Source organism: Artemia sp. Qi Xiang Cuo, chromosome 10 (genome assembly GCF_049724085.1).
Source record: "Artemia sp. Qi Xiang Cuo chromosome 10, ASM4972408v1, whole genome shotgun sequence".
NCBI lineage: Eukaryota > Metazoa > Arthropoda > Branchiopoda > Anostraca > Artemiidae > Artemia > Artemia sp. Qi Xiang Cuo.
This window is the reverse complement of record NC_142803.1, coordinates 40,677,777-40,703,835: the sequence shown is the minus strand read 5'-3', so window position 1 is coordinate 40,703,835 and position 26,059 is coordinate 40,677,777. Positions and strand designations below refer to the sequence as shown.

The following is a 26,059-nucleotide window of genomic DNA, read 5'->3' as shown; positions in this document are numbered from 1 at the left end:
TCCTCCCTTTGAGGGCAGCTTAGCAAACGATTTTTCGCAATTATTTAGAAGTTTAAGGATGTCGGATACGACCCATATGGATGACAGCGAATATATATTTACATGGAACGTTTTCTAAATGACAGCTCTATTTTGAAAGTTGGGTAACTGATTTTCCTTACTTTCAGTATGACATACATAGTACAAGATTTGGATTTCCTATATTAATCTGTATTGATGGGGCAAGTTTCGTTCTGTTTTCTTGACATAAATGTTTTTAATGCAGTTTCGAAGGGCTTTCATAGATAATAGCTACAAAAATTGGCACATTAATTTTAAGTTCTTGCTCTTGTTATCTCTTTGTTGTTCTACAGGCACAATGTTATAGCTATGGTTTAACTAGAATGAGGAACGAATTGGCGGAATACCATGATAAGACCACTTTCGATTTCCATTTTTGGAACGTATCTGCAAACTCTGGGTTCCAGAAGTTTGTCAATCCATAGTATGTGAATCATTACGGCTCGGTGTAGTTCGGTTTCCATTTCATTCGTTTGTTTTGTTTTCACTATTTTAATGGAGATGACTAGTTGAGAGAGGATGTTTTTACATCCAAAACATCTGTTTGTAAGTAATTTTATTATTAATCACATATTTTTGTTTTACCTGGCAACATGGGCGCTGGCAGGGGGGCATGCCCCTCTGGAAATTTGGGAATTTAAAGAAATTATGAGGAAACCAAAAGAAAAAAGGCAGAATATGGAAAAACCATGGAAAAATGTGTGTTGCCCCATCGTTGACTGCCTGCCGATAGATTTTGACCCTATAACGAAAGTGTAAGAGTCTAACTATTGATAACACTAAATCAAAGAATCAGCTAAATCAAAGAATCCTAAATATGTATTTGTTTATTAGTAATTAGTGCAGTTATTAGTACACAAGAAAGTTCGTATAATTAAAGAAAACACAAGGAAAACAACTTTTGCTTACATTGCCAGAGTACCCCTGAGCTGATATATGAAGCCACTATAATCAGAGATGTTTCCACTGAACGGAATGCTGGAAAATATATATATATATATATATTTGGGAATAAACGAAAGAACCTGCATATCGCTATTGAGAAGCTTACTCAACGTATTCTGCGCAATCCAGAAATACGGGGTGCGAGTTCAGGAACACTAGCCACTTTTTTGCCGAGTTTTGTGTATCTTGGCTCAAATTTTTAATCGTCGCAGAATTTGTTCCAAAGCTCCTTCTTGTGTGAGTGTGAAAAATTGCGACCAGTTCGATCCTATAGTCAATACTTATAATGTAATCTCACTATTTCTTCCTCTACTCTTTCCACTCTCTCTCTTCCTTTTGTTTTTCTTTCCTTTTTCTTTTGTGTTCTTTCTCTATCCCTTTCTCTCTGCCTCGCTTAAGAAACTGCTCGGTCTCCAGAGATAGTTAGTGTGTGTTGCAGAAAGTCAGCCCAATGATTCTAATATCTTTATCTCTAGTTCCTCCTCTATATCACTGTATCCTCTCTATCTCTCCCTCTCTATCTCTCTATATCCCTGCCTTTCTTTTTCTTCTCGATTTTTGCAGTCTCTCTCCCCATCTCTTTTACTTACTCAAAGAAGTGCTGGGTTTCTGAGATAATTACTATATACCACAAAAAAGACTGTAATGTTTGAACTTTCAGGGAATTGTGTTTGCTGCAGACCTTCTCAAAACAGTTTTACTGTCACCATCTCGTTTAAGTCCTGGGGATCCTAGTTCTTATTCTCTTCCCGAAGAATGCCGTATAATTCACACACATCTAGAAATTAATGTGGACTTCCGTGAAGAGGTCATAAGCGGTTTTGCTGAAGTAACTCTACGTAGAATTAATGAAACGATAGCGCGATTGGTAAGAACCCATACCATTAATCAAGAGAGTGTCTGTGTTTGTTTTAGAACCCAGATTATGGTTTCTCTGCAGGAAGGCTACGACCCCAGGGGTATCATGAACCAATAGTAGTAGGAACCTCCTCTTAGATTCATAGCAAGATAATAGGCGCTTCATTACCAAGATTAACTAAAAGAAAAATGTCAACTGAAAGTAAAGAGCAACATTAAATCTTAAGACGAGCGGAAATTATTATGTATATAAGGGGGTTGTCCCCTCCTCAATACATCGCTTTTTACTCTAAAGTTTGCTTTAGAACTTTTAGAAAAGCTTATTATTCTAATAATTATTCTTAAATAGTAGGAAAAAAAAAATTCAGCGTAAAGAGTGGGGCATTGAAGAGGGTACAGCCCTCTCATATTCGTAATAATTTCTGTTCGTTTTAACTTTTAATGTTGCTCCTTACTTTCAATTGAAATACTTGTTTTTTATTTAATTTCTGATCGTTTTTGAAAAATGTCAGAAACCTGGTTCCCCCTAAATAGAACACTTCTTTCCCCCACGAAGAATTCCTCCTTGGAAAAATCCTCTGACTTAATCCCCCCACCAAAAAATCACTCCCCCCCCAAAAAATAAAAATATCTGTATGCTTCCTAATAACCAATACTACATGTGAACAAGTGGCAAAGTTCATTGCTTGCAGCCCTTCCCCGGGGGCTGTGGGTGGTCAATTCATCCTTAAAGGCATAGTTACTAGTATTTCGACGATGCTGAGCAAATTGGTTATCTTAAAAGTTTGATCATGTGACTTTGGGGGGCTAGCTGCCCTTCAATATTTTTGGTCGCTTAAAAACGAAACTAAAAATTGTGATTTCCAATCAAATGAGCCCTCTCGTAGTCCTCTAGGATCACTGGTTCGACACGACCACCCCTGAAAAAAAACAACAAAAAAACAAGCATCCGTGGTCTCTCTTGCAAAAAAAAAAAAATGTAAATTTCCTCATTTTGTATTTGGGAGCTTGAAATCTGTATAGTAATGTTCTCTAATATGCTGTTTCTGATGGTGTGTGATTTTCATTAGGATAACTTGATGTTTTGGGGATTTTCCCTCTTTTTTGAAAACTGGGCAAATTTTCCCAGGCTCGTAACTATTGAAGGGTAACATTAAACTTGATGAATTTTATATATTCTGAATAATCACCAACATTCGATTCTTTTGATGTACGTATTGTCACCAAAACTCTGTTTCTTACTATAAGACAGTTCGTGGTAACGAACTGTAAGTAAGGAGCACTGTTTATATAATTAGCAGTATGATCATTCTCTATCTCTCCCATTATAAAAACCCGGACAGGGGTGCGAGTGCTCCGGAGAACGTTTTTGCAGATAGAAACATAGGCGTTATCAGATCTTTTCACGGGTAGACAAGTCAGATTTCACTTGGACACGAAACTTGGCTTCAACGTTGGAACACTAATTTTGAAGAAACTAATTTTAAATTAATTTATTCCAACACATACATGAAAATCGTTAGTTAGTAGTGTAATGTTATTATTAGATGTTTTTAGGAATTAAAAATAGGTTTCGAAGTCTCAAGTTGGTTTCAAAGGCATTTTGAGAAAGTTTCTGCCAAAATACGTGTTCCAGGGTAATTGGACCGCTAATGGCAGATCAAATGAGAGGAGTTGTTTGTACGCGCCGATATAAATATAAATATATATATATATATATATATATATAATATATATATATATATATATATATATATATATATATATATATATATATATATATATATATATATATATATATATATATATATATATATATATATATATATATATATATATATATATATATATATATATATATATATATATATATATATAATGCTAGTATCCGTTTGCTAGTATCCGTCGATGGCAGTTCATATTTTTTGGATTTTGTGCAAATCGCGGATATTGGCGAATAACTCGCTTTTATGGTTGTTAGGTAGTTAGTTTTAATTTTTTTAATTTTTGGCTTTTATTGATACATCGTTTCGTTTCGCACTGAAGAAGAGAGGCGTTTGTCCTCTCGAAATATTCGCTTCGTTCTTTCAGTATCTTCATTTGGCCTATAAAAACCCCATTTTTGCTCGTTTTTCTTTCTTTATGATATATATACTACGAAAACTTTACGAAAAAGAAAGTTTTTTTTAAAGAATAGTAAAGGCCATATTAAACTTAAGATCAGTAGAAATAGAAGCCTAAAATAATTCAAACTCAAAACGACCAGAAATTATTATTAAAGAATGAAAAAGGAAAGGAGAATAATTGGTATGGCGGTAACACTGCATATAAATTTATATGAATGTATATATAGTGGGCTGTAATAATGCAAAAGGTTAATATAACATTGGTTTAAGAATGGAAAGAAAGACAAGGAATAAATTTACAAGGAAAAAAAATGATAAACTATCCAGTTGCGGATCCAGAGGGGGGGGGGCGAGGGTAACCCCCGTAAAGTAGTCTAAAGTAGTGTAATTTACCAAATTAACGCAAGTTTGCATTAATTAAACTTGCTCCTAACGTAAGTTTGTCGGATCAACCTATTTTGCCCCCCCCCTAAAAAAATCCTGGATCCGCCCGTGAAACCATCACACCTACCCCACCAGTTATTAGAAGAAGAAAAAATTCCTTATTTTCACAAATTTCATCAACCCCCCCGCCCCCTTTTTTATAAAATCTTACATAGGCCGATCAGTTGAGTCCATGTAAATAATAGATTAATTCATAATTTGTATATAAATTAATTCATAACTTTGAGATGGGACGCTTGCAAACCACTTGGCTGGCTCACCAAGTTTTTTTCTGCTTTCGCAATTACGAATAATGCACTTGGTAACCATTTCTCAGTGATTGACGATAACAGACTAATCCGCTAAGGCAGAAACAAGTGGGAGGAGCTTTTTGTTCGCACCGAGACCGAAGACCAGAAATTATCTGCGATAAGCTTACTGTCTATAAAATGTGGTAAGGAGCGACCCGGCTCAACGGTAACCGAAAGTCTAAAAAACGGAATTTTGATACCAATAGATAACTCAAAAGAATCGGATTTTAATTGTGATTTCAAATATATAAGTTTCGTCAAGTTTAATCTTACCCATCAAAAGTTACGCGCCTGAGAAAATTTGGCTGATTTTCAAAAAAAGGGAAAAAGACCCCTTAAAAGTTATAGAAACTTAATGAAAATCACACCATCATATTCAGCGTGGTAGAGAACCCTACTCTAGAGGTTTCAAGCTCCTATCTACAAAAATGTGGAATTTTCCATTTTTTGCCAGAAGAAAGATAACGGATGCCTGTTTATTATTTTTTTTTCTTCTTCTTCTTTTTCGCAGGGGTAATCGTATTGACCCAGTGGCCCTAGAATATCTTAGGAGGGCTCATTGGAACGTAAATTAAAAGTTCTAGTGGCCATTTTAAGTGACCAAAAAAATGGAGGGCAACTAGGCCCCCTCCCACGCTCATTTTTTTCCCAAAGTCACCCGATCAAAATTTTAAGATAACCATTTTGTTTAGTATGGTAGAAAATGTTATAAATATGTCTTTTAGGATGACTTAATCCCCGAAGCCCCCGGGGGGAGGGCTGAAAGTTATGAACTTTACCCAATGTTAACATATAGTATTGGTTATTGGGAAGTATACAGACGTTTTCAGGGGGGGATTTTTTTAAATGGAAAACATATTCCCCCCCCCCCCCGAAGAATTCCTCCTTGGAAAAATCCTCTGACTTAATCCCCCCACCAAAAAATTACTCCCACCCCCCAAAAAAATTGTATGCTTCCCAATAACCAATACTATATGTGAACAAGTGGCAAAGTTCATTGCTTGCAGCCCTTCCCCGGGGGCTGTGGGTGGTCAATTCATCCTTAAAGGCATAGTTACTAGTATTTCGACGATGCTGAGCAAATTGGTTATCTTTAAATTTTGATCATGTGACTTTGGGGGGCTAGCTGCCCTTCAATATTTTTGGTCGCTTAAAAACAAAACTAAAAATTTTGATTTCCAATCAAATGGGCCCTCTCGTAGTCCTCTAGGATCACTGGTTCGACACGACCACCCCTGAAAAAAAAAACAATAAACACGCATCCGTGGTCTCTCTTCTGGCAAAAAAAAAATGTAAATTTCCTCATTTTTGTATTTGGGAGCTTGAAATCTTTATAGTATGGTTCTCTAATATGCTGTTTCTGATGGTGTGATTTTCATTAGGATAACTTGATCTTTTGGGGATTTTCCCTCTTTTTTGAAAACTAGGCAAATTTTCCCAGGCTCGTAACTATTGAAGGGTAACATTAAACTTGATGAATTTTATATATTCTGAATAAGAACCAAAATTCGATTCTTTTGATGTATGTATTGTCACCAAAACTCTTGTTTCTTACTATAAAATAGTTCGTGGTAACGAACTGTAAGTAAGGAGCAACCCGGCTCAACGGTAACCAAAAGTCTAAAAAACGGAATGTTGATACCAATAGATACATCAAAAGAATCAGATTTTAGTTGTGATTTCAAATATATAAGTTTCGTCAAGTTTAATCTTACCCATCAAAAGTTACGCACCTGAGAAAATTCGGCTTATTTTCGCAAAAATGGGAAAAGGCCCCCTAAAAATTATAGAACCTTAATGAAAATCACATCATCATATTCAGAGTATCAGAGAACTCTACTGTACAGGTGTCAAGATCCTATCTACAAAAATGTGGAATTTTCCATTTTTTTGCCAGAAGAAAGATCACGGATGCGTGTTTATTTGTTTTTTGTTTTTTTTTATTTTTCCCAGGGGTGATCGTATTGACCCAGTGGTCCTAGAATATCTTAGGAGGGCTCAATGGAACGTAAATTAAAAGTTCTAGTGGCCATTTTAAGTGACCAAAAAAAATGGAGGGCTCTTGAAGCCGAGGAAACCAACGGCTCTTGCTGAAGATCTAATATTTTCCTTAACACTCTCTTTGAAATTCTTACCCGACCCCCAGTCCTGTAGTGTTGAGGCAGCAAAATTTGATGCAGCAGGTACAAGCTATTTTCGGGCAAGGGGTAGTGCAGAACGAAATAGCCTAGGGAACCAGCTACCAATAACATAGCCAGACATTGTAGTACGCCCCTTGTAGTAGTCCAATCCATTGCCTATTTGACGTGGACTCAGAGCACCAACATAGCAATCGATATCGGGACAGACAAATGGAATTCTTCTATTGTTCATTTTAGGTGATGGTGCTGTCGCCGACAATGGGTCGAAAATGACATGTTATCACTGCTAAGCCTTTTGTTATTGCTAGAGGATCACCCAATTCACTTATTAGTGTTAACTGACAGAGTTCCAAATACGAAGTGTTTACAGGAACATACTGAAGATGCTTTATATTATAGTGATGAACAAGTTCATGGGTTGTTTTTCGTTCAAGAACACGTAGGAGGGGGACATTTGAATTAACAACTCTCGATGTTTCCACAAAAGATGCATAGAAAAATATGCAAGTGTCCGAGGTGAAACCAGGTGGATAATCAGTAAAAATAACTTGATCCATCCCGTAAACAGTGCCAGCATTTTTCCCATTGATCATATTCTGTTTAAAGCCAAGAACGTCTCTCAGATTATCATTGAGACTAATTATTTCAGTGTCAACAGGTGAGGTAATGTAAATCCTATCGTGTTCCAATGAATAATTAAAATGGAATGTATCATTCCTACGATATGAGATTTTTCTATTGATTGCACGACACAAATCTCTCATATCATCATATTCAATATATTTCAATTTGACATTTGGATATTTGCTAGCTTTAAGTGCTTCAACCCATTCATAGTCGGCAAAGAGTGACAAATCGAATGCTATGACCTTTTTATAATAGAAACGATCCTTTGTTGGGATGTCATAGGTTTTTTTGAGAATAAAATTAAAAAGAGCAGCTTCTTATGTACCATCAACTTTAAGAGTTGGAGAAGACTTTAATCCAAAAATAACTTGTCTTATTCGGGTAATTGTGGAAAAGATAAGAAACGTTGGACATAAAAGTTAAATAGAAAACATTGGGCATTGTCAATATTTTCAACACTGATCCAAGAATCAAAATCAGAGTTGTATCCTGGCCACCGACCAAGTAACTGTTTCCTACCCCTGCGAGTACGAGTCTTTAATATCTTTTCAATTTGATAGATTTCACTATTATTTTTAACTCTTTGTAGTTCATAGTCATAAAAGCCATCGAAAATCTCTTCATCTTTGGTATCACGCAGGCGTTAAGCCATGTTCTTGGTTTCTTGGTATATTGCAATTTGAAAAAATTTATCGGACAATAGGCACTTATTCAGTTCAAAAATATGCCTTTCCTCCGGTTCTTGTACAACATCACTGCCGTCGAATTTTTTCTTCTTCACAACCGTTTCTTTGGAAAGTCGCCAACGAATGGTGACACTGGTATTATAATCAGAATAGAAAGCCTCTGTCTGGACATAGATATACAATAATTAATGGGAATGTTACTTATAAATTAACAGGACTTTACCCAAATAACTAATAAAAGCCGATGTATTTTTTAATGTACAATATCTTGAAATTAAAAGTCGAATAGTTCTTATCAATCGTTCGGCCAATTCAGCCTTTATAGGGCTATGACTGTGATACAATAATGTATTATATTTCGCTAGTACTTTTGCAACATGGGGATTAACAAATTCACTACCACGATCCGTTTGAATTTTTTTATACGAATTCTGTTCGAGAAAACTTTCAATAGCCTGAGCAGCTTCAACAGCTCTCTTCGACCGGAATATAATGGCATATGCATAGCGACTAAAAACACTGATTGCAAGTACAATATACTTGTACGGTGTATTGTGACGTCTTTGAATCTCATCTAGAGTTAGGAGATCTGCTTGCATTATATGCAATGGGTAAAAGGCTTTAGTTTTACGATAATGATTAGAACGAAGTCTATGATTTCTATGCAGAGTGTAACTTGATTCATTTTGTAGATAGTCTTGTAAACTTTTAGCGTAAACACCAGTGAATTTGGAAAGAGTGGTGGGGGAACTTAAACTCCCCACTTCACCAATATTTTCATAGACACGTTTCAGAACTTCAACCATTTTGAATTTAAACGTATAGTGTAACGTCCGCTACCCTTTTCTATACTGGTGGTTGTGGTGATGTTGACTTGATACGTCTTCGCTTTTTTCTAGCTATCAGTGGTGTGCTGCTCCTTCTCCTTATTGTCAAGTTTCCACTAGGTGTGCTAGTATTTTTCAAAATTGATTTAAAATCTTCTTCCTCTTCTTCATATTTTAATGGCGTTGTCGGTGCATGTTCATTTATTTTTTTTAGAATTTGCTTCCTCCTAATAAGACTTTTGGGGAAGTTTAATGTATTTAAAAAATTGTATAGATGATCGTCAAATTATAATACTCCTTTGCGATGTGTAGCCATATCGTAGATTAAATCAAGTAGATTATAGCTCTTGCCCTGAATTATAATCGTTTTCCCATTGCTATCAACTTGAATATGATCTTGACCACTTTCCATGAGATAAGTTATGAGTCGTTTACTTTGTTCACGATATGAGTGGGGCATTTCTCCTTCTTTAATTGTGTTCCAGCAGCAGACTCTTGAGGAGATGAATCTTTTTTGTGATCAATACCACTGGCCTTCACACGATAGGGCTTATATGTGTCCACTCGGCGAAGTGCATCTTGAAGTAAAAGTAGTTTTTTATCATCCTCAATATTCTCATTGTCAATGAATTTACTCAGATTCTCCTCAAAGTGTTCCACGGGTGAGAGAGCGAGTTCTATTGGAGTCAATTTATAGGGTTTTGCCACCTAGAAAAAACTGTTTACAAGTCCTCATATTATTGGCAGTAAAAGTGTGAAAAAGCTACCGCCTGCCTGAAGAAGTCGTTTCCTTTTAAAATTCTTTCCTTTGTTTTTACAGGCCAATGTACGTACAATGAATCGATGTTGCTTTGCCTGTTGCTTAACTATCTCTGGCAGTTGAACATTGCCCTCGATCAAATTTAAACAGAGCTCAGATATTAGATTAATGAAATCATTGTCGATACCATGTTTGAGTATGGCTTTCCTAAGTGGGGATTTTGAAGTGCTTAGAGCTGAAAATAAACGTTTATTGTCATTTTGTTTCTTCAGTGTCATTATAGTAATTAATATGTCTTTTTAGTGTTCAAAAGGATATAGGTGCTTTAATTTCATTGTCAAAAGTATATGTGACTACGCACAGATCCTTATGGGTGTTTTGATTAAGATCCAATGAGATATAGCCATGGGGTTTATTAGTTGCCTGATTGTATGCTGAGAGCAGAAATTTGGGGGAACCTGGATAAATTTGTTTATTGAGGGTTATTAGCGAGCTAGAATCACGAACAACTCTGTAGATGATATAGTAGGTGCAGTTCAATGCAAGTGTTCGCATACATTTGCTCTGATGAAAGAGATTGTGTAGAACCAGAGTAATTGAAATCTGTTCATGATGAGAGCGAACAGTGAACAATTGTAGCATTTCCTGGGACGATTGTTCAATAGATTCAGCCAGATCGTCAATAATCAGCCAAGAGTTTGGTTCAATAATGCTGAAAACATCAACTCCCTGTATAAATTGTATCTGCACCAATTCCGCCGTGCCAATTGCTTTTATTTTACTGTATGGCTCCTGTCAAAAATGAAGGAATAGTAGGTTTTTTTCGACTTTTCCACAAATATTTTATCGCAATTTATAATTATTTTAGTTGAGAGTTTCGTTTTGCCCGACATTGATGGCCCACACAGAAACGATCTGAATGGTGTTTTAAATTGATATATTTTCCCTTCAACAGTTCACCTGGACAACTAACTGTAGACTATAGTTATCTAATGACTAAATAATTTCCCTACAAGTCCGTTCAAGAATGAGAAGAACAAAATCAATAAAGAATCATATTTCTTGTATTATAAACAACACTTTACAGAAAATCAAGAAAAATACACTTTTTTTAATTTATAAAAAAAATGCACTAGAAAAAGCACTTTAATAAATATACTTTATTTACAACATTTAATGAAAAATACACTGAATAATATTACTTTTTTTTCAATGCAACATGTATATTTACCAAAAAAAAAAATCTGCTCTAAGTGAAAAAAAGATAACTTTGGTAGTGGCGGTACACCCCCGATGGCGGCCGCCCCCCCCCCGGGCCGCGAGCACCCCCCCCCCCCCCCCCAAGGCTGCGATTCCCCCCCCAAGGTTTTGGGAAAAATTTATTGGACTTTACTCAAACCGAGACTTTCCCTATGGCTAACACATTCGGCACGGTCGGAAGTTAAATAGTGTCCCAGGGGGAGGGTAGTCACACTGTCTTGACAAACATAGACCTAGTTGGAAATGGTACTCATGGCAATTTTTTCTATCTTTACAGTAAAGTTCCTGTAGTTGTGGGAACGAATTGCCAACAATTTGGCTCGTGGAATTGTATTTTCAACAATACAATTCCTATAAATGTTCATGTCGAAATTCTTATCCACATAGCGCGTGGGTACTCCTTTGCAACGTTTCTTGATTTCTTCTTCGTTTGTCTGTATAAAGTACACCTTCGGACTTACAAACATACCATTGGAAATCATGTCGCTTCCCGTTTCTGATTTAAAAAACTAAAAGCTGATTTGGCACCCGACATTTCACTAGCTCTGGGTAAAGCCCACTCCGATTGGTGTAGTCCATCCGTGAGCTGATAATTTCACCGTGCGCCAAATCATCAATTAGGTTTGGGGTTCTTACTTTTAGCAGTAGAGAATTTGCGTCCCCGTAGCAGACTTCTACTTGCCCCTTCTCTGGCCAATGTACCCTAGCTAAATAGTAATAGAATTCCCAACATGAGCTTCTTAGAGATCGACAAGATCGCACTTCCTGTAGTAATATGTTTATTCAGGACAATGCTTCTTTTTTTTTCTATTCAATAGTACCATGTCCGGGCCAATGATCGTGAAGGAAGTGTAATTTGGATCGGCAATAATTCGAGCACATTGTTTGGGATCGGTCACGACGTCACAACGATTTCTATTGCGAACACTCGCACATTTTACCAAAAGACGAATTCAAAATGAGCTTATAAATTTATTTTTTGGCTTTCGTTTGCACTTCAGAACGTTTCTTGACAAAAGTGTCAACAAACGTTTTCAGATAGGGTTTTCGGCTAAACTGGAGGGCTCTATAAACCTTTGTGACGTTGAAACCGTTGTTGCACATCCATTTTAAAGCCACACGATGTACAACAATATTTTTTCTTCGGCAGAAGGTCAGCAATAAGTTTTTGTTTTGAAGGTGACCAATGCAATGAATGAATGAATGAATGCATTTATTACCCATCAATTAAATCCGTCCACCTCGACTAAACGCCTATTGCGGGGGCTCAAAGAGTCCCTAGTCACAGGTCTATCGATGCATAGGAAAACAAAATCCTTTACTGAATCGTGAAGCTCAACTGGTATCTTCCCATCAATTTCAAAAAACCATCCAGCCGGCCCATTCTCCTCAACACTCTCAATGTTGGGAAAATGGGGAGCTTGAGGGTCATTGAGCCATTTATAGTCATCGCAGGGTAGCGAATAATGGGACATGGCCGAGGGGTAGAGAGAATTCATATGAAGGAGAACTGCATCCGATTTTGTCCCCGTCTTCTCTCCAGTTGGATCAGTTTCCAAGATACGATCCCCATGAAAAACGTATCCAACCCTCATTTACCTTTCGATGAACAGTTGCTGATCGATGTCGGTGATTAGCCCAATTTTTTCCCTGCTAATTTTTAGGATGAGGTCCATCACCAGATGAGGAGATGAAAAATAATATCCTAAATCAAGATTAAATTCCCCATAGATTTTTTCCGTATTTTTACACATAATGTCTAACAAAGTTAACACATCACTCGACAAATACAGCTTGCAGTAGTCAAACCCATTTTTACACCCTCCCGCTGGCCAAAATTTTTGAGTAAAACTGTAATTCTCGAGGATGCACCTACGATCGTGTAGACTGTCGTAAAACGATTCGATCGAGGGAATAGTTTCCTCGGTGAATCTCGACATGGAACAATAATAATCATAAGGATGTATGCCCTTGACCGTCAACAAATCATATACATCATTTGAAAATTGTTGCTTGAGAAGGGGGAAAGCGTTGCAGCCGTCATCGTTTTTCTGCACTTGAATTAATTTACTCAATGATCTGGGGAAAAAACTCTAGGAATCCAAAAAGTGAATTTTATTCGTGTACTCAATGTCGTCTTCAACATATCTCTATATAAATTCCAAAACAAGCAACTTTTCCGATGATTTAGGAATGATTTTTTAGGAAAAGCTGTCTATCACCCATGCATCATCCACTGTTCGATTTCTTTGAAGATGTGCCATTACGGGTAGCACATACTTCAGATCGTAGTTAGAATTTTGTATAAAAACCGGAAAAAGGAGTTGCTGTTTAATTTTTAAATTACATGAATTGTAAGCCCACCCCCGAAAGTTACTTTTTCCCGTTGAATTGGGGTCAATAAGATTATTGTGATCCTGGACAGCGTCTTTTGGGGCAAGGGCACCCCTACAAACCCAAAAAATTGATCCCTTTTCTAGTGCCCGCTGCTCCTTATCTGATAATGACATTGGGTAGTTGGTGTGACACAATCCTGAAATTGCACCGTTTGCTGTTTTTATTAAACACACCAATATCTTCTCCGTGCTACCCTCCTCATCCATAGTAAAAAAAAAAAACTTTTCTAGTTGCATTTTATTGTTGGAATCGCGACGGGCATGCACATAGGAACACGCAACTAGTTTGTGTTCCTTGGCTATAATTGGCCTTGATGGGTCCGATACCTCCACCAGTCTTGATTCACAATCTAAAGATACTTTATCAACCTGTAGCAGGGAATTTCGGAATTTTTTAAATTGTAAAGTATCTTTGCCTTCTGCCTGCATTTCTTTTCTTTGATTTCCATGAAGTTTATAATATTTCACGTGATCCTTGAATATTCTTTCAGTTGTAAATGAGGAAAGACACATGGGGCAATAGAGACGTTTCCCATATTTTTTCCCTTGAGATAGAATTCGACTTATTTCTGTAACGGGGAAAAAATGACTATAGGAGTTTACATCTTTGTGGGGCTCATAAATAACCCAAACCCAATTTTTACCATTATCTGCCAACGGTGTCCTAACTGAATATAAAATCCCTTTTTTATTTGGTTTCTTTCGCCCATTTACAAATTCTGTGTCATACTGGAGAACAACCATCCCTAACCCAAGATTTCCATTTGCTTTTTCAAACATGGTTATTTCTTTTAAAGATAAACAAAAAATCACGAAGAAAGGAAACGAGGACAATTAACAGCCAGTGAAAAAATTGAAAAATTATGCAAATATTTCGGTCAAGACCTCCGCTTGACCGTCCTCAGTGCAGAATAAAACTGATAAAAATTTAAAAACCAAACCTTAAAATAAAAACACCAAACTAAAATTGGACGACCCTTTCCTAGTAACGGTGAAAGGGTAACTGAATAAAAAACACAAGTCTAAATGGCAATTCAGAATTTCATTTTGCGTAAAGCATTCTTAAAGGCTGATCGCTTTCCAGTTTGATTGTTATCGGAGACTCTATTCGATTGCACAATATAACTTTGTGGATGTATGTAAAAAAGATCAGAATTAATAATTTTGTCATAAATGGGACTTAGAAAAATTTCTCCAGTGTCTCTATTTAGAGCTACCTTTTGGTGAATGTGCTTTTTTATTTCAACTGCCTCCCTGAAAACTTGCGTGAGACCTTTAACGGGGGCAACGATAGAGACCTCGTCAAACAAAATGAAATGGTGTGGATTCTCGTACACATGTTGCGCCAAGGCGGAATCAAAAACCTCAGGCCTTTGGCGTAACCTTAGGTTACGCCAAAGGCCTGAGGTTTTTGATTCCGCCTTGGCGCAACATGTGTACCATAATCCACATCATTTAATTTTGTTTGACGAGGCCTCTATCATTGCCCCCGTTAAAGGTCTCACGCAAGTTTTCAGGGAGGCAGTTGAAATAAAAAAGCACATTCACCAAAAGGTAGCTCTCAATAGAGACACTGGAGAAATTTTTCTAAGTCCCATTTATGACAAAATTATTAATTCTTATCGTTTTTACATACATCCACAAAGTTATATTGTGCAATCGAATAGAGTCTCCGATAACAATCAAACTGGAAAGCGATCAGCCTTTAAAAGTGCTTTACGCAAAATGAAATTCTGAAATGCCATTTAGACTTGTGTTTTTTATTCAGTTACCCTTTCACCGTTACTAGGAAAGGGTCGTCCAATTTTAGTTTGGTTTTTTTATTTTAAGGTTTGGTTTTTAAATTTTTATCAGTTTTATTCTGCACTGAGGACGGTCAAGCGGAGGTCTTGACCGAAATATTTGCATAATTTTTCAATTTTTTCACTGGCTGTTAATTGTCCTCGTTTCCTTTCTTCGCGATTTTTTGTTTATCATGATTAGCCAGTGTGGTCTCAGAAATTATTTTCTTTTAAAGACACCGGATACTTCCCCTCTAAACAATCAAAATTTACTTTAGGATAATTTTCACCACCGTTACGTGCAAGTCCGTCGATATTTTTTATTGTTGACTTATAATTTAATGTTTTATGGGCTGCTGCTAAAAATGCATATTTAAAGCATTGCAGCCCCGTGTCAAATCTGAAACCCTGAACCCCTCCTGTAGCCAACAAATCTGGGTGGTAATTTATTCGTCGACTACTACCCGCCCCTCTTAAAATAAAGTTTTTTTTAAATCTACTGAGATTCAGATCCATATGTTCAGTGTATAAAATGGTGGACCCGCTTCCCCTCTCGTTAAACGTGTCCAAAGTCGATATTAATTTATTTACCCAGTTGAAAAAGTCACCCTCAAAATTATTTAGACCAGGGTAAAAAGTTTGGTTGCCAGTTGAAAAATGAAAATAAAAAATGTCCCCAGATGTCCCCTTTTGTAAATAAACTTTTTGATTTACCGATGCCTTAATCCCCCCTTGACCCCCCCAGTTCTGAATCTGAATCTCAATAAGTGCTCGAATTTGGTCAATGTAGGTATGAAGAACATTAACAGGGTCTGTTAAAATAACACTCCCGTCAACCACGTTTTTCTCGGGGGGATTAAAATCTACCCTATATGTTTGCATGTGACCTAGAGCAGACACTAACAAATAAAATTCACGTGGTTCCAGGGATGTGACACTATTTTAATGTCCTGCACCTATTTGCACAGGATCCAATTCACTAATTATAAAGTCATCGTCAAAAGAGTCCCCGGGAACATTAGGTATAAAAATGTGTACAAAGCTGTCCATTTCTTAAGTTTTAAATTGAAAATCCTGGGGTGTACGAAATAACGTACCTTCACTAAAATTGTCCGGCAAGAAGGTACAATTGCCCATAATACATGGAAGTCCTGGAGTCGCGAAGACAGTTGTTTTCATAGCTTCCCCCTGTAACAAGAAAATGATTGGATTAAGTTTTTTTTTTCTTTGAGGAAAGTTTTATGACAATTATAGCACACTATTTTTTTTCTTAGTTGGATTTATCAAATAATTTTTTTTCTTTGAGGAAAGTTTTATTACAATTAAAGCACACTATTTTTTTCCTAGTTGGATTTATCAAACAATTTTTTATTAGGAAAGTTTTATCATAATTATATCACACTATTTTTTTCCTAGTCGGATTTATCAAACAATTGTTTTTTTTTAATTGGATTCTTATTTATCAAACAAATGCATAATAAATTACGAATTTTTGCTTATAGCATTATTTACAAAACAAATTCATAATAAATTACAAATTTTTGCGTATAGCATTATTTACAAAACAAATGCATAATAAATTACAAATTTTGTTAATAACACACACGTTCACACGCACGCGTACACACACACACACACACACACACGTATGCGCACACACGTTCACACACACGCGTACACACACACGCACACACATGAGCACACACACTCACACACGTATGCGCACACACGATCACACACACACGTATGCGCACAAACGTTCACACAAACGCGTACACACACACGCACACGCACACATGCGTGCACACACACACACACACACACACACACACACACACACACACACACACACACACACACACACACACACACACACACACACACACACACACACACACACACACACACACACACACACACACACACACACACACACGCATACACACACACGCACGCACACACACACATGCGCACACACACACACACTTATGCTCACACACACACACACACACACACATGCGCACACACACACACACACACTACACACACACACACACACAATCACACACACACACACACACACACACACACACACACGTCTGTGCACACAGGTTCACACACACACACATGCTCACACACTTCGCAACGTTTGACTAATAGCAATAAAATATGGTAAAAAAAATCTCAATAATTCAATAATTGTCAATAATTATAAAAAAAAATAATAAAAAAACTCAATAATTGTCTTAATAGCTCATTAAAAAAAATGACTCTTTTTTTCCTACAAATCTAGTCATCCATAAAAAATGGCGATCAGGTTCCTTTTCTTACAAATCGACTCGTTTTAAAAATCTACTATTTGTAATAGCAATAACGTAAAGTACATTAGGTAAAAAATACCTACATTTCCAAATTCAGATTGCACTTGTACATCTGAAGCCCCTGGCAAAGCATGAAGGGGGTTTTCCTCCCGATCTTAACTAGATGAGGCTGATGCATTATGAGAATCCATCCACTCCCTCTTGAATTTTCTGCCAGGTTGCATAGAGGTTTGTGCAGAGCTGACACTGGCTTGAGAGGCTCCTGGCTGGTCCAGAGAACTTGTAATGGAGCTAGCATATCTGATAATTGAAGGCTTTGTAGCTTGCATCAATGTAGCATCGTTCCATATTGTTCTCTTTTCAGGGGGGGAGTAATTGTAGGAATCTTCCTCCTCCTTAAAAAAGAAGAAACATTTAGTATGGAAATAATAACTCCTCTTTTACAGATAAATTGTCCTCTTAAGTTGATTCTGATGTTTGTAGCGCTTTATGTCTTAGCGCCTTAGAAATATTTAAAAAAAGCTTCCAAAGTAAAATTTTGAAAAATTTTGAGTTTGGGGGGAAGGGGGATTTCAAAAACATCTTCCCAAGACATAAATTACCCCCTAAAGTCAATTCCTAAAATTTGAATTTACTAGTGGGCTGGTAAAATGATTTTATTTGGAAATAAATTAATTTTGGAAAATTTTGAGTTTGGGGGGAAGGGGGATTTCAAAACATCTTCCCATGATATAAATTACCCCCTAAAGTCGATTCTGATATTTGTAGGGCTCTAAGCCCTTTTTTTATACAAAACTTAAATTTCTTCTCAAGAAAATATTTCGAATACGATTTGACTGTATAACAATTCTGAGTTTCTGGCTAGAATTACACAAAACCCGTCTTAATCACCAAGCTTTTGTTTTCAGATACGACACGTGCGAAGTTTTGATTCCAAAAGGGACCCTTCCTTGTAACACAGATGTTTCTATTTAAACAGATAAATAAAACACGTTTTAATAGAATGAATGAATGAGGAAACTGATATTTTGAACAAAATAACCATTTCTAAAGAATTAAGCTCGTAAACAGAGCAGGGGAGGAGGGTTTTTATTTACAAAATAGAAAAAAGAGCGTACTTTACGTTTTCTAGCGAGTATACTCATACTATTGTAGGGTTTGTATTGTTGGAGGGGAGGGGGGCTATGTCCCCCTGAAATTTGAATTTACTAGTGGGGTGGTAAAATGATTTCATTTGGAAATAAATTAATTTTTGAAAATTTTGAGTTTGGGGTGAAGGGGGATTTCGAAAATATCTTCCCATGATATAAATTACCCCCTAAAGTCGATTCTGATATTTCTAGCATTCTATGCTCTTTTTTTATACAAAACTTAAATTTCTTCTCAAGAAAATATTTGGAATACGATTTGACTGTATAACAATTCTGAGTTTCTGGCTAGAATTACACAAAACCCGTCTTAATCACCAAGCTTTTGTTTTCAGATACGACACGTGCGAAGTTTTGATTCCAAAAGGGACCCTTGCTTGTAACACAGATGTTTCTATTAAAACAGATAAATAAAACACATTTTAATAGAATGAATGAATGAGGAAACTGATATTTTGAACGAAATAACTATTTCTACAGAATTAAGCTCGTAAACAGAGCAGGGGGGAGGGTTTTTATTTACAAAATAGAAAAAAGAGCGTACTTTGCGTTTTCTAGCGAGTATACTATTTTAGGTTTGTATTGTTGGAGGGGGGGGAGGGGGCTATGTCCCCCTGAAATTTGAATTTACTAGTGGGGTGGTAAAATGATTTCATTTGGAAATAAATTAATTTTTGAAAATTTTGAGTTTGGGGGGAAGAGGGATTTCAAAAATATCTTCCCATGATATAAATTACCCCCTAAAGTCGATTCTGATATTTATAGCGCTCTATGCCCTTTTTCTTATACAAAACTTAAATTTCTTCTCAAGAAAATATTTGGAATACGAATTGACTGTACAACATATCTGAGTTTCTGGCTAGAATTACACAAAACCCGTCTTAATCACCAAGCTTTTCTTTTCAGATACGACACGTGTGAAGTTTTGATTCCAAAAGGGACCCTTCCTTGTAACACAGATGTTTCTATTTAAACAGATAAAGAAAACACATTTTAATAGAATGAATGAATGAGGAAACTGACATTTTGAACGAAATAACCATTTCTACAGAATTAAGCTCGTAAACAGAGCAGGGGGGGAGGGTTTTTATTTACAAAATAGAAAAAAGAGCGTACTTTACATTTTCTAGCGAGTATATTCATACTATTGTAGGGTTTGTATTGTTGGAGGGGAGGGGGGCTATGTCCCCCTGAAATTTGAATTTACTAGTGGGTTGGTAAAATGATTTCATTTGGAAATAAATTAATAAATTTAGTAAGCTGTACTCACATTGAAAATTGATGTATCCATAACTTCAATGTCAATAATATTCAGTGTGCTATCCATGATATGTTAAATCATTATGAAAATTAAATCGTAAGGTAAGAGTATTTTATACAAAATCTCAAGGACGAATAAAAAATCAGTCCTTTTATTTATAACCAATCACCAGTCGAGTTATCGCATATTGAGCAACCACCGATGTCTCTGATTGGCTCCTAAAAACGGATGTTGGCTCAAAAAAACAGACTGGTTGAAAAACTTGGAGTTGAAACAAACTTGTGTGGGGAATCCCCCCTCATACTGCTATCTTTTTTGCAATGTTTAGGAACCGGAGGGGAATCCCCGCTCGTTTGGAAAGGTACCAACGGAGAATAAGCAAATAGAACGTAGTTTCACAGCGTGTTTAATCACGTGTAGAGGTCCCATAGAATAACATAGGAAGGAACATAGCGCTATAGAATAGCATGGTAATTCCTATAGCTTCCATAGAAGTATAAGGCCATGTGAGAGGATACTCACTCTCTTTGAAAAGGTGTAGAGCTTCTATAGAAGTATTACCTAGATGCGATGGGCTACTCACTCTCTTTGAAAAGGTGTATAGCTTCCATAGAAATTTTTTCCTATAGCTTCAAGCAAATAGCATGGTAATTCCTATACGTCTGTGCAAATAGCATGGTAATTCCTATACGTCTGTGCAAATCCATACGATTCATTCTACTCTTAATCCCCCGAAGTTCCCGGAGGGAAGGCTGAAAGTTATGAACTTTACCCAATGTTAACATATAGTATTGGTTATTGGGAAGTATACAGACGTTTTCAGGGGAGATTTCTCCTGGTAGTGGGGGGGATAGTTCGGGGGTTATTTGGGAGGATCTTTGCATGAAGGAAGTTTTCATGGGGGAAGGGACATTGCTATGAAGGGGACGCCGGACTTCCCAGCATTATTTAAAAAAGATCAGAAATTAAATATAAAAAAACAAGTTTTTCAACTGCAACAGCAGCAACATCAAAACTTTCCAGAGCATGTACTTATGGACTTGCTTGCCTTATGTTCCTTGGCGTCTTTCCAGAGCATTTACTTATGGATTTGGGTGGATTATGTTCCTTCCTCTGCTATTCTAAGGGTTTATGTTCCCTCCCATGCTATTCTAAGGGTTTATGTTCTCTCCCATGCTATTCTATAGCGCTATGTTCTTCGTATGTTATTCTATGGGACCTCTACACGTTATTAAACACATTTTGAAACTACATGGTATTTGCTTGCCTTTCCTTGGTACCTTTCCAAACGAGCGGGGATTCCCCACTGGTTCCTACACATTGCAAAAAAAGTGAGCAGTAAGAACGGGGATTCCCCACACAAGTTTGGAATCAAGCATGTACTTATGGATTTGCTTGCCTTATGTTCCTTGGCGTCTTTCCAGAGCATATACTTATGGATTTGGGTGGATTATGTTCCTTCCTCTGCTATTCTAAGGGCTTATGTTCCCTCCCCTATTATTCTAAGGGTTTATGTTCCCTCCAATGCTATTCTATAGCGCTATGTTCCTTCGTATGTCATTCTATGGGACCTCTACACGTTATTAAACACATTTTGAAACTACATGCTATTTGCTTGCCTTTCCTTGGTACCTTTCCAAACGAGCGGGGATTCCCCACTGGTTTCTACACATTACAAAAAAGTGAGCAGTACGAACGGGGATTCCCCACACAAGTTTGTTTCAACTCCAAGTTTTTCAACCAGACTGGTTTTTTAACATCCGCTTTTTAGGGGCCAATCAGAGACAGCGGAGGCTGCTCAATATTCGGTAAGTTGATTGGTGATTGGTACGAAAGGGGATTCCCCTTGCAAAAAGCGATATATTTTTTTGGACAATTGCCTTAATTCGAGAGTAGTTTGATTAAGAATTTAACATGTCTAGAATTGTTTGATTGACATTAGCGAAAAGGGATAAGGGATTCGCGAATTGGACTATACAAGCGATATTAATTGAATTATAAAGAAAAAAAACAGAGCTGGATAATATCTGCGAATTGGATTGTATGAAGGTGGAGAAAAAGGTTTAAAGTGATTAGCAGTTAAGATAGCTCTGAAGAGCATGTTAATTCATACCTTATTTATTATAAATTTGAGACAACATAAATCTATGAAAATGGTTAATGATGATAGAATGACATTGCGAGTTGACCTAGCTCTACCTCTCCGATGTCTTCTTTATAATACACAAGTGGTGTTTGAACAGTGTTGTCAGTTTAAAATAGAGTCTAACGGTATAGTATACTAAAAGTTGATACTAAGAGAGATGTAGATGGCAAGAAAGGAATTTTAATAATGAAAAACAGAACAAACCTTAGAAATCCTTACAAATCAAGTAGTAAGGTGTATGTGAGTACGAACCATAAAGTATCATAAGCACCAACAACCCTAACCAGCAGAGACATCAACCCCCAAAGGTCCCCTATCCCCAAACTCGAAGGGCGCCCCCCTCCCTCCAACTTTTTGGCCCCATCCCCCATTTTTTTGAACTTTTTTAAATTTTTTTTTTAACTTAATTTTTATTATTTTTTTTTAACATGATATATTTTTTCAACTTTTTTTTTTACATATCCAAATCATCAGAAAAATAGAATTACCCTTTTGATTTAAATTTTAAAATATATTCTTGTGCATACCCATACTCCTATTGATGAGGACTGATGGTTCTAATTCAATATTTTTTTCATGAAAGCAAACTATTTTTTTTTAACTAATTTTTTTTTGGACTTCGAAATTATTCAACTTTTTTTACATCTCTAAATCATATCAGAAAAATAGAATGACACTTTTGATTTAAATTTTAAAATATATTCTTGTTCATACCCATACTTCTATTGATGAGGACTGATGGTTTTAATTCAATATTTTTTTTCATGAAAGCAAACTATTTTTTTTAACTAAATTTTTTTTTTACTTCGAAATTATTTTACTTTTTATTACATCTCTAAATCATATCAGAAAAATAGAATGGCAATTTTGATTTAAATTTTAAAATATATTCTTGTGCATACCCATACTCCTATTGATGAGGACTGATGGTTCTAATTCAATATTTTTTTCATGAAAGCAAACTATTTTTTTTAACTAAATTTTTTTTGGACTTCGAAATTATTCAACTTTTTACATCTCTAAATCATATCAGAAAAATAGAATGAAACTTTTGATTTATATTTTAAAATATATTCCTGTGCATACCCATACTCCTATTGATGAGGACTGATGGTTCTAATTCAATATTTTTTTCGTGAGAGCAAATTATTTTTTTTAAATAAATTTTTTTTTGGACTTCGAAATTATTCAACTTTTTTTTTACATCTCTAAATCATATCAGAAAAATAGAATGGCACTTTTGATTTAAATTTTAAAATATATTCTTGTGCATATCCATACTCCTATTGATGAGGACTGATGGTTCTAAATCAAAATTTTTTTCATGAAATCAAAGTATTTTTTTTTAACTAAATTTTTTTTGGACTTCGAAATTATTCAACTTTTTTTTACATCTTTAAATCATATCAGAAAAATAGAATGACACTTTTGATTTAAATTTTAAAATATATTCTTTTGAATACCCATACTCCTATTGATGAGGACTGATGGTTCTAATTCAATATTTTTTTTCATGAAAACAAACTATTTTTTTAAAAAATTTTTTTTTTTGGACTTCTAAATTATTCAAATTTTTTTTACATCTCTAAATCATATCAGAAAAATAGAATGACACTTTTGATTTAAATGTTTAAATATATTCTTGTGCATACCCTTACTCCTAATGATTAGGACTGATGGTTCTAATTCAATATTTTTTTCATAAAAAACAAACTTTTTTGTTTAACTTCGAAATTATTCAATTTTTTTTTTACGTATATTAAAATGAAAAAATATGCTTACGGCTCTAACAATTGTACTCTATGCTTGTTCAGAGACACGATGTGGCTTTACCACTGGTACTCTATGGCCGGTTATCGACACTACCTAGTCTATTGCACGTATTAAATTAGTAATTTTACGCAGTTGAAAGATAAACACATAAGTCATATCTTTAAAAAAAGCTAAGATGGAGCATTTTAATAAAGTGTGTTCACTTTACAATGTGATTGTAGCATTTAATGCCGAAAAGGAAAAGTGTTTAAACTATCAAACAAGTACAAGTGGTAGCACTATTGGAAATGTGTGCTTGCATTGTCATGACAGTAAGGAATTAAATTTCTTTGGAGTACCGAAAATAATTCAACTCTTATGTTGGTGGATATGCGAGATTGAGATCTCCAGAGATGATTGCACTAAAAAAGAATGTCAACATAAAAATAATCGTTGATGATAGAGGACAACTCATTGCTACTGTTGCAGGTATCACATTACCTACTGATACATCCAATATTCAGCTTTCGGGTATTAGCATTCAACGGAAGGTCAAAAAAAGAATTACTTGGTCCTCTACTAATATCAGAAACTATATCTTGCGTACATGATAAAGCACTTTCCTGTGTAAAAATAATCTGATAATACACAGTGAAATTGCCAGAAAAATAAAAAGGGCATTCACAGAAAATATCACTATGGTATATAAAGATGAGATAGATGAAAAACAAAGCACCAGCAAACGTTACGGCCATTGATCAAACAGTCATTATGTCAATTATAAAAAAATTGTAAACAAGTCACAAACTCTTTCCTGAAGTCACCTCTTGGATACACAATGCAGAAACTTCATTTAAGAAACTATAAAAAAATTGTAAGTAAGTAAGTAACAAATTCTTTCTTGAATTCGCCTCTTGGATAAACAAAAAAGACATTTCATTCAAGAAATTATGACAAAATTCCAACTAAGTAACAAATCCATTCTTGAATTCGCCATTGGGATGCACAATACAGAAATTTAATTCAGGAAATTATGAAAAACATTGCAAACAAACTCTTTCTTGAACTTGCTTCCTGGACAGACAATACAGCATTTTCACTCAAGAAACTATGACAAAATTGTAAGTAAGTAGCAAACTGTTTCTTGAATTCTCCTCCTGGATACACAATACAGATTTTCATTCAAGAAATTATAAAAAAAATTGTAAGTAAGTAACAAACTCTTTCTTGAATACACCTTTTGGATACCCAATACGGAAATTTCATTCAAAAAATTATGAGAAAATTCTAAGTAAGTAACAATCCCTTTCTTGAAGTCCCCTCTTGGATACGCAATACGATACGGAAATTTCATTCAAGAAATTATGAGAAAGTTCCAGGTAAGTAACAATCTCTTTCTTGAATTCCCCTCTTGGATACACAATACGGAATTTTCATTCAAGAAATTATAAAGAAAAAAAATGGTAAGTTAGTAACAAACTCTTTATTGATTTCACCACTTTGATACACAAAAAAGACATTTCATTCAAGAAATTATGACAAAATTCTAAGTATTCTAGGCATTCAAAGAGAATGCCAACATAAAAATAATTGTTGATGATAGAGGACAACTCATTGCTACTGTTCCAGGTAACACATTACCTACTGATACATCCAATCGTCAGCTTTCGGGTATTAGCCTTCAACGGAAGGTCAAAAAAAGATCATTGATATTAATAATGTATCATAATATATTTTTGTATTAATATTCTACATAGCATTATTTCATTAAAAATATATTATGCATTACATTGTTATGTGTTCAGTATTTTTAGAGTAAGCTAGCATATCAAACGTTTATAATGTCTAATAAAACATCGGAGATGCAAGAAAAGGAATTTGCTTACATCTATTGTCAGACACATGGGATAACATTGACAAAATCTTGGTATCAGAATGAATAAATTATTTATCAACATCCGTTGTTGGATATTTCATTATGAAAAAACTGTAAGTAAGTAAGTAACAAACTCTTTCTTGAATTCACCTCTTGGATACACAATACAGAAATTTAATTAAGGAAATTATGAAAAAAAAATTGAAATTAAGTATCAAATTCTTTCTTGAAGTCACCTCTTGGATACACAACGCAGAAATTTCATTTAAAAAATTATGAAAAAGTTGTAAGTAAGTAGCAAATTCTTTCTTGAATTCTTCTCCTTGATAAATAAAAAAGACATTTCATTGAAGC

The 26,059-nt window shown here is 35.4% G+C and overlaps 1 protein-coding gene across 1 annotated transcript in view; it reads left to right on the top strand.

Annotated features, from left to right (window-relative positions):
- The first annotated feature begins 462 nt into the window (after positions 1–462).
- Positions 463–26,059, top strand: part of LOC148947766 (leukotriene A-4 hydrolase-like) — a 294,121-nt gene continuing 268,524 nt past the window's right edge. The window contains exons 1-2 of the mRNA XM_089095421.1: positions 463–606; positions 1,667–1,873. Coding sequence (XP_088951547.1) covers positions 580–606; positions 1,667–1,873 — 234 coding nt within the window. The 5' untranslated portion in view covers positions 463–579. The remainder of the gene's footprint in view (positions 607–1,666; positions 1,874–26,059) is intronic.